This window comes from Leucoraja erinacea, chromosome 37 (genome assembly GCF_028641065.1).
Source record: "Leucoraja erinacea ecotype New England chromosome 37, Leri_hhj_1, whole genome shotgun sequence".
Lineage (NCBI taxonomy): Eukaryota > Metazoa > Chordata > Chondrichthyes > Rajiformes > Rajidae > Leucoraja > Leucoraja erinaceus.
The window spans coordinates 3,968,708-3,985,144 of record NC_073413.1 but is presented as its reverse complement, the minus strand read 5'-3'; the positions used below and the strand labels follow the sequence as shown (position 1 = coordinate 3,985,144).

Genomic DNA, 16,437 nt, shown 5'->3' with positions numbered 1-16,437 from the left:
ACAAATGTATAGAACTTTAGCCAACAAGAGTTGTTTTTTAAATGTGCTATACAAATAAATGTGACTTGACTTAAAGGAATCTGTGTGGTCATAAAAATCTGAGTTAATACAAAAATACCTGCGATACTCGGCAGGTCAGGCAGCATCTATGGAGAGAGAAACTGAATTAACATTCCATGTCAATGATATTTGGTGACTGTTAATTTAACTTGAAATAATATCTCAATTTCACTCTAGTTGTTGCTGCCTGACATATTAAGCATTTCCAGCATTTTCTGGTTCACATGCTACATTAATCTAAAAAAAAACCTAATCCTGAAAGTAATACGTTGGCGTCATAAATATTAAAACTGCATCCAGTGGAATGATATTCAGGAGATTTTATATTCCATTTTTGAAATAAAAGCACACCGTACATATTGTAAAATAACTCTGATATGGTAGCGGAGATTTAATGAATACTTGGAAGTAAATTGTACTTGCAGTGTTTCTGATTTCCCTGGGGGCACAAGCAGTAGCCCTTTCGGGAGTTACCAAGTAAATGTAAGGAACAGGGATTATCATTTAGATAACTACAGAGAGCTAGCAACAAGGTCATTAGTTGGTTAGTTTCGTTCATTGTCACGTGTACCGTGAAAAGCCTTTGTTGCGTGCTAACCAGTCAGTGGAAAGACCATGCATGATTACACTCAAGCCATCCACAGTGCACAGATACATAATAAAGGGAGTGAGGTTTAGTGCATGGTGGCACGATGGCGCAGCGGTAGAGTTGCTGCCTGACAGAGCCGGAGATCCCAGTTCGATCCTGACTACGGGTGCTGTCTGTAAGTTCTCCCCGTGACCGCGTGGGTTTTCTCCGGGATCTCGGGTTTCCTCTCACACTCCAAAGACGTACGTTTGCAGGCTTGGTATAATTGTAAATTGTCCCCAGTATGGGATAGCGTTAGTGTGCAGGGATCACTGGTCAGCGCAGACTCGGTGGGTCGAAGGGTCTATTTCCGTGCTGTGTCTCTAAAAGCTAAATAAAATAAAAACAAAAACAAAGTTAGGCAAGATTCCATCGTGTCAGATAGTTATTTCCCCCTCAAATGTATCCCCCACCCATTTCCCCTCCTCCCGTCCCCTAACCCAAATCAACATAACCAGAATGGGGGAATCAAGAGCCAGAGGGCATAGGTTTAAGGTGAAGGGGGAAAGGAATCTGAGTGGTCATTTTTTCACACAGGATGGAACGAGCTGCAGGAGGAGGTAGTTGAGGCAGGGACTATCACAACGTTTAAGAGGGAGTTAGATGTGGCCCTTGTGGCTAAAGGGATCGGGGGTATGGAGAGAAGGCAGGTACAGGATACTGAGTTGGATGATCAGCCATGATCATATTGAATGGCAGTGCAGGCTCGAAGGGCCGAATGGCCTACTCCTGCACATATTTTCTATGTTTCTATGTTTCTATGTTAAGAAGCAATTGGACAGGTACAGGGATAGGACAGGTTGAGAGTGATATGTGCCAAACACACGCAAGTGGGACTACTGTTGATGGGACATGTCGGTCGGCATGGGCAAGTTGGGCCGAAGGGCCTGTTTCCACACCGTATTACTCTATGACTCTATATCCCTATACGCCTTTCACCCGAAGATAATTATCTCTCAAAGGTTCCTGGACATGGTTTCTATTTTGAATAGATTAAATGAGTCTGACCCGAAACGTCACCCATTCCTTCTCTCCAGAGATGCTGCCTGTCCCGCTGAGTTACTCCAGCTTTTTGTGTCTATCTCCCATTTCGAACATGCACGTTTGAAAACATGTTGCTGGCATGCAAACCTTGGCACGCTTTCCTCAGCCAATTCCACCCGAAGCGTGTTGCCCTTTTAAGGATCATTGCTGAGCTAAAAAGAAGGATTCCCTTTTAAGAATGTTATTCGCTCCTTTGGGAGGCAATGACGTGTTTTTAGGGGCCGTGATTGATGAGCGGATTGCAAGGATTGCCATAGTACTTGGCGTCTGGCTGAATCGCGCCTCACACTCCGGGGCTGCGGGACCTGTTTGTTGTGTTTGAGTTTTGTTGTTGTGAACTCGACTCTTTTTTTTCTCCGGTGGTCGTGGCCCCCAAACTCCGGCACCCTGAAGTATCTAACCGTCTTTCTCGGGGCAGGGATGCTTGCAATTCTGGGTGCAGTGATCTGCATCATTGCAAGCATCGCCCCTGGTAGATCTCCGGGAGCTGTCCCTGGTGCTGAAAATGCAGCCGGCTCGCTGCTCGCTAACCAGGGCGGCGGTGGAGCTGTCCAAGGTGCTGAAAACGAAGCCGGGTCGCTGCTCGCTAACCAGGGCGGCCGTGGAGCTGTCCACGGTCCTGAAACTATCCAGGGTGCTGAAACTGGCCAAGGCGCTCCAGCACCCACCTCAAGCCGAGCCTCTGGCTTGGGCTACGGCTCGGACTCGCTGGTCGGCACCGCCAGCCGCTTCCTCTGCCTGCCTTTAGCCCAGGACTGCCCGTCCCCGTCCGCCAGAGAGGACCTGCTGCTGCTGAGGGGCACGGCGGCACAGCTCCGCCAGATGGTCAGCCAGCAGGGCAGGCAGATCGCCACCGACCAGCGCACCATCAGGGAGCTGACTGGCAAGCTCAGCCAGTGCGAGGGAGGGCAGGAGCTGGGCTTCTTCCAGAACCACCCCGAGGAGTACGCGTGGGACCTGGGCAGGAATAGTGTGGAGGAGGGAGCCGAGGAGTCGGAGACGGAGTCGGAGCAGGCAGTGCTGGATCTGGAGCGGACCATCCACTCCCTGAAGAACAGCATCAAACACCTCGAGGTGAGCGGCACTGCCGTCTAGACACACACACGTACGCACACTCCAACATTCACCCTCTCTTCCCTCTCATACACATAAACATGTTCACTCCCTCCCTCTCTTGCTCGCTTTCCCTTTCTCCCTCCCTCTCTCCTCCCTCCCTCTCACACACATAAACACGTTCTCTCTCTCCCTCTCTTTCTCTCTCTCCCTCTCTCCCTCCCCTTCTCTCTCGCCCTCTCATTCACACACACACGTTTTCTCTCTCTCGTCTCTCTCTCTCTCTCTCTCTCTCTCTCTCTCTCTCTCTCTCTCTCTCTCTCTCTCTCTCTCTCTCTCTCTCTCTCTCTCTCTCTCTCTCTCTCTCTCTTCTCTCTCTCTCAATGTCTCTGTGTCCCTCTGTACAGGCACGATCTGTGTCCCCCTCTCTGCCTGCCCCCTCTCTCTATCTCCCCTCTCTCTATTCCCCCATTTCTCTCTCCCCCCCCCCTCTCTCTCTCTCTCTCTCTCTCTCTCTCCCCCCCCTTCTCTCTTGCTCTCTCTTTCTTTCGCACACATAAACACGTTCCCTCTCTCCTCTCCCTCTCCCCTCTCACACAGACACGTTCACTCTCTCTCTCCCCCCCACACACACACACATACAGGCGACCCTTACACACACACGCACACGCAGCCACTCACACTTTCACACAAATGTCCTCTCTCACACATAAGCACACATGTTTCCTAACACGCACTTACTCTATCTATCTATCTATCTATCTATCTATCTATCTATCTATCTATCTATCTATCTATCTATCTATCTATCTATCTATCTATCTATCTATCTATCTATCTATCTGTCTGTCTGTCTGTCTGTCTGTCTGTCTGTCTGTCTGCCTGCCTGTCTGTCTTTCTGTCTGTGTGTTTGTCTATCTATCTATCTCTTTGTCTGTCTCTGTCTCTCACTTTCTGTCTGTCTCTGTCTCTGTCTCTCTCTCTCTCTCTCTCACACACACACAGACTCATCTCTCTATCACAAACGCAGTCTCTCTCGTTCAGATACAGTCTCTCTCACATACACACACAAACATACACACACAGCCTGTCTGCATATATAAACACACACACACATATATTATTCCTACACAAAAAAGCTTATTCCTGCCTGTTTGCACACCGCAACAGTTTGTCGCTGGACTGGCCCGCAGTAAATATTTATTGGTGTTGCAAACAACAATATTGACGCATTGCAAAACGGTCAGAATAAAAAAAAACAAGTCCAATGCTACAGTAGACTGTTGCTGATATATATATATATATATAAACTTTGACACACACACACACACGCACACACGCACACACGCACACACGCACACACGCACACACGCACACACGCACACACGCACACACGCACACACGCACACACGCACACACACTCACACACGCGCACACACACACACACACACACACACACACATCTCTTCTTCCCCCCCCCCGCATCAGTCTGAAGAAGGGTCTCGACCCGAAACGTTGCCTATTTCCTTTACTCCATAGATGCTGCCGCACCAGCTGAGTTTCTCCAGCTTTTTTGTGTAACCTTCGATTCTCCAGCATCTGCAGTTCCCTCTTAAACTCAATTAATTGCTTGTTGGGGCTACTGACGAATATCCTGGTTTGTCCACCAATGTTTCAGAGTTAGAAGCAGAGGTGAGAACAACCTGTTGGCATTGCGTTGGTCCAAAAGACACCCTGGCCATCTTTTGACACATGCAGCAATAACTATGGTAAGACTATTGGTACCTTAAAGCAGCCCAAGGCAGTCCATACAAAAAACAAACAGACACTGAATCAAAGAATAAGATATTTTGAAGCAGGGTTTCGGCCCGAAACATTGCCTATTTCCTTCGCTCCATAGATGCTGCCTCACCCGCTGAGTTTCTCCAGCAATTTTGTCTACATTCGATTCTCCAACATCTGCAGTTCCTTCTTGAACATAAGATATTTTATCTCCTTGGTTATTATCTGATTTTAAGAAGGACAGATGGTTGATGGCAACTGAACGCCTTTGCTCCATCGACTGTTGATGTGCAGAGGTCCGTTCATGCACAGTGGGTTTCCACAAACTATGAAGGAAGAAAAAGACGTGCGGCACGGTGGCGCAGCGGTAGAGTTGCTGCTTCACAGCGCCAGAGATTCAGGTTCGATCCTGGCCTCCGGTGCTGTCTGTACAGAGTTTGTACGTTCTCCCTGTGACCATGTGGGCTTTCCCTGGGGGTGTCTCCCGTTTCATGTTCATAAGTCATTGGAGCAGAATGAGGCCATTCGGCCTAACAAGTCTACTCCGCCATTCAATCAAGAGTAAAAGGGCGTATCTTTGGAAAGGAGATGAGGAGGGATTTCTTTAGTCACAGGGTGGTGAATCTGTGGAATTCATTGTCACAGGCGGCTGTGGAGGCCAAGTCATTGGATATTTTTTAAGGTGGAGGTCGATAGATTCTACCCAAAATGTTACAAATCCCTTCTATCCTGAGATGCTGCCTGTCCCGCTGAGTTACTCCAACATTGCAGGTATGGGCGGCACGGTGGCGCAGCGGTAGAGTTGTTGCCTAGAGTTGCAGCGCCAGAGACCCAGGTTCAATCCTGACTACGGGTGCCGTCTGCACAGAGTTTGTACACACTCCTCTGAAATCTTCGATTTCCTCCCACACTCCAAAGGCGTACAGGTTTGCAGGTAAATTTGCTTGGTGTATGTGTAAAACCCCTGTCCCACGGTACGAGTTCATTCCAAGAGCTCTCTCTCCCGAGTTTGCCCTGATTCAAACTCGGAGATTTACAGTAATGGCCGCTCGTCGGTACTCGGGGCTCATGTGGACATTTTTCAACATGTTGAAAAATCTTCATGAGTCTTCCCGTGCTTACCTACCATTAGCGAGTCTTCCTGCGTACCTGCCGTTAGCGTTACGAGCCGCTAAGCGACGTCCCCGAGCTCCGACGTACCCGCTACGTTCATTCTCCGTGCTTACCACGAGTCTGATTTTTTTCAAACTCGGGAGAGTTCTTGGAATGAACTCGTACCGTGGGACAGGGCTATTAATTGTCCTTAGCGTGTGTGGGATAGTGTTAATTTGCGGGGATCGCTGGTCGATGCAGACGCGGTGGGCCGAAGGGCATGTTTCCGCGCTGTAACTGAAAACAAAATGCCTATCTTCGGTGTAAACCAACATCTGCAGTTCGTTCCTAGACCTTTGGAAGAGTTGAGTCTGGGGATAGGCGGAGATTGCCTGGGTTTTATTTTGCTCTCTGGGAGATTGAAGCCAGTGGCTTTGAAATCAAGGCCATGTCGAGGAAGCATCCACATATCAGTAAAATGAATGATGGTGTCAGAGAATATTATTTAAATCAGGGAATAATAACCAAGGAAAGTAATTTGCAGTCTGTGGAACATTTGTCTTCGGTTTAAAGTTGTAGAGAAAATAGATCTCCAAACACAGCGGAATTAATTTGCCCTGCAGAATGATGTTGATTTACAATGGCCATCCACATTGTTCGTCTAATCCGTATTCCGTGCCAACAGTGGTTCTCCACCGTTTGTATTTTCACAGCCCTGGAGCCATTCCCATCCGACAAGCTAGTGTTATTGGAATAATGTTCGTAATAGATCAGCCACCTGCCTGGCAGCAAGAACTCGCGGGCAGCATTACACTCGCTGTGACACAAGGACCTACAGATGCTGCAATCCTGAGCAAAAGACACAAGGTGCTGGTCAGCGGGTCAGGCAGCATCTGTGGAGGGAATAGAAACATAGAAACATAGAAACATAGAAACATAGAAACATAGAAACATAGAAATTAGGTGCAGGAGGAGGCCATTCGGCCCTTCATTGTGATCGTGGTCCTAGATTCTCCCACTATTTTAGAAACATAGAAAATAGGTGCAGGAGGAGGCCATTCGGCCCTTCGAGCCAGCACCGACATTTATTGTGATCATGGCTGATCGTCCCCAATCAATAAACCCGTGCCTGCCTTCTCCCCATATCCCCTGACTTCACTAGCCCCTAGAGCTCTATCTAACTCTCTCTTAAATCCATCTAGTGACTTGGCCTCCACTACCCTCTGTGTGGCAGGGAATTCCACAAATTCACAACTCTCTGGGTGAAAAAGTTTTTTCTCACCTCAGTCTTAAATGACCTCCCCTTTACTGTGTGTGTGGTCCCTGGTTCCGGACTCGCCCAACATCGGGAACATTTTTCCTGCCTCTAGCTTGTCCAGTCCTTTTATAATTTGATATGTTTCTATAAGATCCCCCCCCCCCCCTCATCCTTCTAAACTCCAGTGAATACAAGCCTAGTCTTTTCAATCTTTCCTCATATGACAGTCCCGCCATCCCAGGGATCAATCTCGTGAACCTACGCTGCACTGCCTCAATCACAAGGATGTCCTTCCTCAAATTAGGAGACCAAAACTGTACACAATACTCCAGATGTGGTCTCACCAGAGCCCTATGCAACTGCAGAAGAAGAGTGAGGCCCAGTGCAAACTGGAGGGACAGCATCTCATATTTTGCTTAGCTAGTTTAAGGGCCTGTCCTACTTGGCGATTTTTTTTGGGCCCTCCTTTTAAGGGATCTTAAGGGGGCCGGGGAATGGTGTCCATTATTGCCCATTGTTCGGTCTGTTCATAAACTGATAGGAGCAGAATTAGACCATTCGGCCCATCAAGTCTACTCCGCCATTCAATCGTGGCTGATCTATCTCTCACTCCTCACCCCATTCTCCTGCCTTCTCCCCGTAACCCCTGACACCTGTACTAATCAAGAATCTATCTACCTCTGCCTGAAATATATCCACTGACTTGGCCTCCACAGCCATCTGTGGCAATGAATTCCACAGATTCACCACCCTCTGACTAAAGAAATTCCTTCTCATCTTCTTCCTAAAGGAACGTCCTTTAATTCTGAGGCTGTGACCTCTAGTCCTAGACTCTCCACATCCACTCTATCCAGGCCTTTCACTATTCGGTAAGTTTCATTGAGGTTACCCCTTCATCCTTATAAGGGGAGGTAAATATGTACAGTATTGGGAAAAGCCAATAAATATACAATAAATAAGATGTCCATATAAACAGGAAAGGCAAACAGGTGGGACTAGTGAAGCTGGGACATGTTGGCCGGTGTGCATCTTAGCAAAGGAACTGCAGATGCTACTTTTATCCCAAAGATAGACACAAAATGCTGGAGTAACTCAGCGGGCCAGGCAGCATCTCTGGAGAGAAGGAATGGGTGACGTTTCGGGTCGAGACCCTTCTTCAGACCGAGAATCAGGGGAGAGGGAGACTAGAGATATGGAAGTGTAAGGTGTGAAGATGACAGATCAAAGCAGGTGATGCTCAAGAAATTGTTAGCTGAAGGGAAGGTGACAACGAGGCATACAATCAGTAAAATTAATCAAATTGGAATGTAATGTTAAAATTGTACAAGGCATTGGTGAGGCCAATTCTGGAGTATGGTGTACAATTTTGGTCGCCTAATTATAGGAAGGATGTCAACAAAATAGAGAGAGTACAGAGGAGATTTACTAGAATGTTGCCTGGGTTTCAGCAACTAAGTTACAGAGGAAGGTTGAACAAGTTAGGACTTTATTCTTTGGAGCGCAGAAGGTTAAGGGGGGACTTGATAGAGGTTTTTAAAATGATGAGAGGGATAGACAGAGTTGACGTGGAAAAGCTTTTCCCACTGAGAGTAGGGAAGATTCAAACAAGGGGACATGACATGAGAATTAAGGGACTGAAGTTTAGGGGTAACATGAGGGGGAACTTCTTTACTCAGAGAGTGGTGGCTGTGTGGGATGAGCTTCCAGTGAAGGTGGTGGAGGCAGGTTCGTTTTTATCATTTAAAAATAAATTGGATAGTTATATGGATGGGAAAGGGAATGGAGGGTTATGGTCTGAGCGCAGGTATATGGGACTAGGGGAGATTATGTGTTCGGCACGGACTAGAAGGGTCGAGATGGGCCTGTTTCCGTGCTGTAATTGTTATATGGTTATATGGTTATAATCAGGAGGACAGTGAAACTAATCGGAGAACAAGGTTTACTCCAACAACCTAGCGGTAACTCATTGAAACAAGAGACCCAGTGATTTGTTCCCAATACAAATGGAGGCCTTGGACACAACAGATTTGTCCGCTATAACCAAAATCAGTTATAAAGGAGTTACAAAATTCTGGAGTAACTCAGCGGGTCAGGCAGCATCTCTGGAGAGAAGGAATGGGTGACTTTTTTTCCTCAGTCTGAAGAAGGGTCTTGACCCGGAACGTCACCCATTCCTTCTCTCCGGAGATGATGCCTGTCCCGCTGAGTTACTCCAGCCTTTTGTGCCTGTCTCCGGTTTAAACCAGCATCTGCAGTTCCCTCCTAAGCTAAAGCATTCTGCAGTCGATACACTCCTTGCACCACTTGTTCGAAGGAGTAAATGTTCAGGAGAGTTAATGAGCATTGGACTAATTACCTGTCATGTTAAGTGGCTCGGAGCATGTTCCCTTCTGCTCCTGACTCATGCCTCATTAGCGGAGGTAAAGGCTGGGGTGACATAGGAGGTGAGTCACTGTGTCCAGATTGTGTGTGCAGCCAATGTTACAGGAAGGAACTAAACACATGCAGGGCTCCCTACAGATTGTAGCTCTGGGTTTAAAGTGGAGATCATCTCTGCGGGTAACTTAACTGGTTTAATGGGCTTTCTGACTCGTGTTATTTAAGCAGAGGTTCCCGCCTGACAATGTTTATCAATGGATCTCACTCTTTGAATCACAGGCGTAATCACAGGATTTGAGTATAGGAGCAGGGAGGTTCTACTGCAGTTGTACAGGGTCTTGGTGAGACCACGCCTGGAGTATTGCGTACAGTTTTGGTCTCCAAATCTGAGGAAGGACATTATTGCCATAGAGGGAGTACAGAGAAGGTTCACCAGACTGATTCCTGGGATGTCAGGACTGTCTTATGAAGAAAGACTGGATAGACTTGGTTTATACTCTCTAGAATTTAGGAGATTGAGAATTTAGGAGATTGAGTCCCATTTTATAGAAACTTACAAAATTCTAGAGGGGTTGGACAGGCTAGATGCAGGAAGATTGCTCCCGATGTTGGGGAAGTCCAGGACAAGGGGTCACAGCTTAAGGATAAGGGGGAAATCCTTTAAAACCGAGATGAGAAGAACTTTTTTCACACAGAGAGTGGTGAATCTCTGGAACTCTCTGCCGCAGAGGGTAGTTGAGGCCACAGTTCTTTGGCTATATTTAAGAGGGAGTTAGATGTGGCCCTTGTGGCTCAGGGGATCAGGGGGTATGGAGAGAAGGCAGGTACGGGATACTGAGTTGGATGATCAGCCATGATCATATTGAATGGCGGTGCAGGCTCGAAGGGCCGAATGGCCCTACTCCTGCACCTAATTTCAATGTTTCTATGTTTCTATGTAAGGACAATGCCTTTACCATGACCTTTACCACAGGAAGTGTTGCAGTCACGCGATCCTGTAAACGTTATTGTCATTGTGCAGTGTACATTACAGAGACAATGAAATGCAGTTAGCATCTCCCCAGAAGAGGTTACATAGAAACATAGAAACAAAGAAAATAGGTGCAGGAGGAGGCCATTCGGCCCTTCGAGCCAGCACCACCATTCATTGTGATCATGGCTGATCGTCCCCAATCAATAACCCATGCCTGCCTTCTCCCCATATCCCTTGACTCCACTAGCCCCTAGAGCTCTATCTAACTCTCTCTTAAATCCATCCAGTGACTTGGCCTCCACTGCCCTCTGTGGCAGGGAATTCCACAAATTCACCACTCTCTGGGTGAAAATTTTTTTTCTCACCTCAGTCTTAAATGGCCTCCCCTTTATTCTAAGACTGTGTGGCCCCTGGTTCTGGACTCGACCAACATTGGGAACATTTTTCCTGCATCTAGCTTGTCCAGTCCTTTTATAATTTGATATGTTTGTATAAGATCCCCCCCTCCCCTCATCCTTCTAAACTCCAGTGAATACAAGCCTAGTCATTTCAATCTTTCCTCATATGACAGTCCCGCCATCCCAGGGATCAATCTGGTGAACCTACGCTGCACTGCCTCAATCACAAGGATGTCCTTCCTCAAATTAGGAGACCAAAACTGTACACAATACTCCAGATGTGGTCTCACCAGAGCCTTGTACAACGGCAGAAGAAGTTGTATAGTTACTCAAAAAGGAAACAAAATGCTGGAGTGATTCGACGGGTCAGGCAGCATCCCTGGAGAACATTTATACAGATGATGTTCAGGCTGCCTGTGGTGCGTCGAGACCCATCAGAGATCCTGGTCTGAAAAAGAGTCCCGACTTGAAATGTCATCTATCCATGTTCTCCGGAGATGCTGCCTGACCCGCTGAGTTACTGCAGCACTTTGTGTCTTTCCTCAATAAGATGTCAGCTGATCTTCAGCCCCCCACGATCCTCAATTCCGTTAGTATCCAGAAATTACAGCGCGGAAACAGGCCCTTCGGCCCTTCGATTCTGCCTCCATCCAACACACCGGGGACAATATACAATTTTACCAAAGTCGTTTAACCTACAAACCTGCACGTCTTTGGAGTGTGGGAGGAAACCGGAGCACCCGGAGAAAACCCACTTGGTCATGGGGAGAACGTACAAACTCCGTACAGACAGCGCCCGTAGTCAGGATCGAACCTGGGTCTCTGGTGCTGTGAGGCAGAAACTTCACCCATGCGCCATTCAGCATTGAATGGACTCTGAGCCTCCAAAACGCACATCATCTATATGTCCTGTGGTCTATTTGCCTGCCTGTTCTAGAGTCATAGAGTGATACAGTGTGGAAACAGGATCAACGGCCCAAGTTGTCCACACCGGCCCACATGTCCCAGCTACACTAGTCCCACCTTCCTGCCTTTGACTTTCCATGCACCTGTTTAACTGTTTTTTAAATGTTGGGGTAGTCCCAGCCTCGCCAACCTCCTCTGGCAGCTTGTTCCATACACCCACCACCCTCTGTGTGAAAATGTGACCCCTCAGACTCCTATTAAATCTTTTCCCCTTCACCTTAAACCGATGTCCTCTGGTCCTCGATTCCCCTTACTCTGGGCAAGAGACTGTGTGTGTGTGTCTACCCGATCTATTCTTCTCATGATTTTGTAATTCTGTTCTTTGTTTCGAGAGAGGGAAACATAGAAAACAGGTGCAGGAGCAAGGCCATTCGGGCCTTCGAGCCAGCACCGCCATTCAATATGATCATGGCTGATCATCCTCAATCAGTACCCCGTTCCTGCTTTCCCCCCCCCATATCCCTTGATTCCGTTAGCCTTGAGAGCTAAATCTAACTCTCTCTTGAAAACATCCAGTGAATTGGCCTCCGCTGCCTTCTGTGGCAGAGAATTCCACGGATTCACAACTCTCTGGGTGGAAAAGCTTTTCCTCATTTCAATTGTAAATGGCCGACCCCTTATTCTTAAATTGTGTGACCCCTGGTTCTGGACTCCCCCAACGTGGGGAACATGTTTCCTACTCTGGGCAAGAGACTCTGCCCATCTATTCCTCGTACGATTTTGTAATTCTGCTCTTTGTTTCGAGAGGGAAAGGTTATTGAGTTGATTGCAGACGCACACTGCCTCGTTTAGTGAATTAGCCAGTGCAGAGGATGTGTCCTGTGTGTGATTATGTTGCTTTGAAACCCGCTGGGACTTGGTGCTTGTTAGGCCTCTCACCGCTCTCTGAGTTGCTAATGGAGATGGGAACTCCTAATTGAACGGGAACCCAGCCAAGAGACTGCTAACGCCCGCTGTTTAGTCAGTGCGAGATCACAACACGACTCAAGCCGTGACTACATCCCACCTCATCATTTAAGATGCAAGGAAATGCATTCTCTTGCTGCCTTACACAAAGTGCTGTGGAGCAACTCAGGTTGGGTCAGAAAGTCAGGCAGCATCTCCAGAGAACATGGATAGTCCACAGACTCTGAAGAAGGGTCTCAACATCCATGTTCTCCGAAGATGCTGCCTGACCTTCTGAGTTACTCCAGCATTTTTTGATTTGTCTTATTTCTAGTTTGGAGATACAACTCAGCGGGCCGAAGGGCCTGTTTCTGTACTGTAGCTCTAATGTCTGAAGCTCAGACTATTTATCGATAGGTTTGATAGAAACATAGAAACATAGAAATTAGGTGCAGGAGTAGGCCATTCGGCCCTTCGAGCCTGCACCGCCATTCAATATGATCATGGCTGATCATCCAACTCAGTATCCCGTACCTGCCTTCTCTCCATACCCCCTGATCCCCTTAGCCACAAGGGCCACATCTAACTCCCTCTTAAATATAGCCAATGAACTGGCCTCAACTACCCTCTGCAGCAGAGAGTTCCAGAGATTCACCACTCTCTGTGTGAAAAAAGTTCTTCTCATCTCGGTTTTAAAGGATTTCCCCCTTATCCTTAAGCTGTGACCCCTTGTCCTGGACTTCCCCAACATCGGGAACAATCTTCCTGCATCTAGCCTGTTCAACCCCTTAAGAATTTTGTAAGTTTCTATAAGATCCCCTCTCAATCTCCTAAATTCTAGAGAGTATAAACCAAGTCTATCCAGTCTTTCTTCATAAGACAATCCTGACATCCCAGGAATCAGTCTGGTGAACCTTCTCTGCACTCCCTCTATGGCAATAATGTCCTTCCTCAGATTTGGAGACCAAAAGTGTACGCAATACTCCAGGTGTGGTCTCACCAAGACCCTGTACAACTGCAGTAGAACCTCCCTGCTCCTATACTCAAATCCTTTTGCAATGAAAACTAACATACCATTCGCTTTCTTTACTGCCTGCTGCACCTGCATGCCTACCTTCAATGACTGGTGTACCATGACACCCAGGTCTCGCTGCATCTCCCCCTTTCCCAATTGGCCACCATTTAGATAATAATGGATGTAATCATTTTCTTCCTGCAGTTTGATGTCTTGCCCTTCGGCAAAGCCTTTTAAGGCATCCACAGGAGAGAGAACATCATTAACCAATCTGCAAAGCCTAAGGATAAAAATGCATAATATTCCACTTTCAGGGCAGCACGGTGGCGCAGCGGTAGAGTTGCTGCCTTACGGGTTCGATCCCGACCACGGGCGCTGCCTGCACGGAGTTTGCACGTTCTCCCCGTGACCTGCGTGGGTTTTCTCTGAGACCTTCGGTTTCCTCCCACGCTCCAAAGGCGTGTAGGTTTGTAGGTCAATTGGCTTGGGAAATGTAAAAAATTGTCCCTAGTGGGTGTAGGATAGTGTTAGTGTGCGGGGATCGCTGGTCGGCACGGACCCAGTGGGCCGAAGGGCCTGTTTCTGCGCTGTATCTGTAAACTAAACTAAACTAAACTAAACTTCCTATTCATGTGCCTATCTGAAAGCCTGTTAAACGCCACAACTATTATCTGCTTCCACCGCCACCCCTGGCACCCAGGACCCCCTGAGTCTCTAAACATGACACACACACACATTTTAAACTTTCCCCCTCCGATCTTACAGCTATGCCCTCTTGTCTTTGGCATTTCCCTGGGGAAAAATGGTTCTGACTGCCTACCCTGTCTATACCTCCCATCATTTTATACACTTCCATCAGGTCTCCTCTCAACCTCTGGCAGTCCAGAGAAAACAATCCAAGTCTGTCCGACCTATCCTTGTAGCTAATGCCTTCTAATCCGGGCAGCATCCTGAAGAAGGGTCTCGACCCGAAAACATCACCCATTCCTTCTCTCCAGAGATGCTGCCTGTCCCGCTGAGTTACTCCAGCTTTTTGTGTCTATCTTCGGTTTAAACCAGCATCTGCAGTTCCCTCCTACACAGCATTATGGTATTGGCGGATTAGTTTAGTTTAGATTAGTTTAGTTTAGTTTAGTTTAGTTTGAAGGACAGTTTCTTCCCAAAAAGCTGGGGCAACTCAGCGGGACAGGCAGCATCTCTGGAGAGAAGGTTTCAGGTCGAGACCCTTCTCCAGACCCGAAACGTCACCCATTCCTTCTCTCCGGAGACGCTGCCTGTCCCGCTGAGTTACTCCATCATTTTGTGTCCATCTTCAATTTAACCAGCATCTGCAGTTCCTTCCCACACAGTTTCTTCCCAGCTGCTATCAGGCGACTGAATCATCCTACCACAACCAGAGAGCTACTATTGGCCTCATTGGTGACTCTCAGACTCAAGATTCAAGATTCAAGAGAGTTTTATTGTCATGTGTCCCAGATGGGACAATGAAATTCTTGTCTTTGCTTCAGCACAGCATCCATCCTGATCGGACTTTGCTGGCTTTACCTTGCACTAAACGTTATTCCCTTATCTATTACCTATACCCTGTAAATGGCTCGATTGTAATCCTGTATTGTCTTTCCATTGTCTCTACACTAAACCAAACTACAGTTTCTTTTAAAATCTTTTTATTAGCTTTTTATTCAAGAACAAAAACAAAACAAAAGAATAATGATAAACATATCAATGATATTGATATATAGGGATCAGGGTTACATTAATAACAGGATACTGAGTTGGATGATCAGCCAGGATCACATTGAATGGCGGTGCAGGCTCGAAGGGCCGAATGGCCTACTCCTGCACCTATTTTCTATGTTTCTATGTTTCGATAACCTAAATAGGAGTCCAGTGTCAAAATACACATTGAATATAGACCTCTATGTAAATATAGTTAAATGTTTAAAAGAAAACATATATATATATATATAAAAAGCAAAAAGAGAAAAAGAGAAAAAAGAAAAAAAAGGGAAAATCAAAACCTCCTTAAACTAGAGAAACAAAAGCAAAAACAGAATCTGAGCTACAAAGAATTTCAACAATTGTTTGTCGACTAGTCCTTTCCACCGTATAAATGTAGAATTATTTTTTTAACGGTTGGAGAGGGGACACTGCCATTTATGTTGAATGGTGAAAACTGTTTGGAAACTGCACTGATCTCTCTGCAAAAAAAAACCTCATGATTGCCCAATAAACCATAAATAACTCACGAAATGTTGAAACCATGACAATAACAGATGAAGAACTAAAGATGTGAGGACATTTACTGCCCCATGAGCAACTTATTTCATGTTCTGGGCAGTTTAGAACAACTTAGAATTCAGTTTAGTTTAGTTTGGAGAAACAGCTCTGTTAACAGGCCCTTTGGCCCATCGAGTTTGCACCGACCTGCTATCCCCGCACATCCTACACACACACACTAGGGACACTTTACACTTATACCAAGCCAATTAACCTACAAACCTGCACGTCTTTGGAGTGTGGGAGGAAATCGAAGATCTCGGAAAAAACCCACGCAGTCACGGGGAAAACGTGCAAACGCCGTACAGACAGCACCCGTAGTCAGGATCGAACCCGGGTCTCCGGCGCTGCAAGGCAGCAACTCTACCGCTGCGCCACCGTGCCGCCCTGCAATTTCATAAGTTGTCGGAGCAGAATGAAGCCATTCGGCCCATCAAATCTACTCCGCCATTCAATCATGGCTGATCTATCTCTCCCTCCTAACCCCATTCTCCTGCCTTCGCCCCCATAACCCCTGACACCCCTGTGATACTTAACATCTTGAAGGAGAATGATAAAATAAACTGAGAATGCTGTCAATACTCAGCAGGTCAGGAAGCAGCTTTGGAAAGAGAAATGGTTAAA

The 16,437-nt window shown here is 46.9% G+C and overlaps 1 protein-coding gene across 1 annotated transcript in view; it reads left to right on the top strand.

The window, feature by feature from the left end:
• The first annotated feature begins 1,984 nt into the window (after positions 1-1,984).
• Positions 1,985-16,437, top strand: part of LOC129713799 (neuronal pentraxin-2-like) — a 35,171-nt gene continuing 20,718 nt past the window's right edge. The window contains exon 1 of the mRNA XM_055663105.1: positions 1,985-2,806. Coding sequence (XP_055519080.1) covers positions 2,153-2,806 — 654 coding nt within the window. The 5' untranslated portion in view covers positions 1,985-2,152. The remainder of the gene's footprint in view (positions 2,807-16,437) is intronic.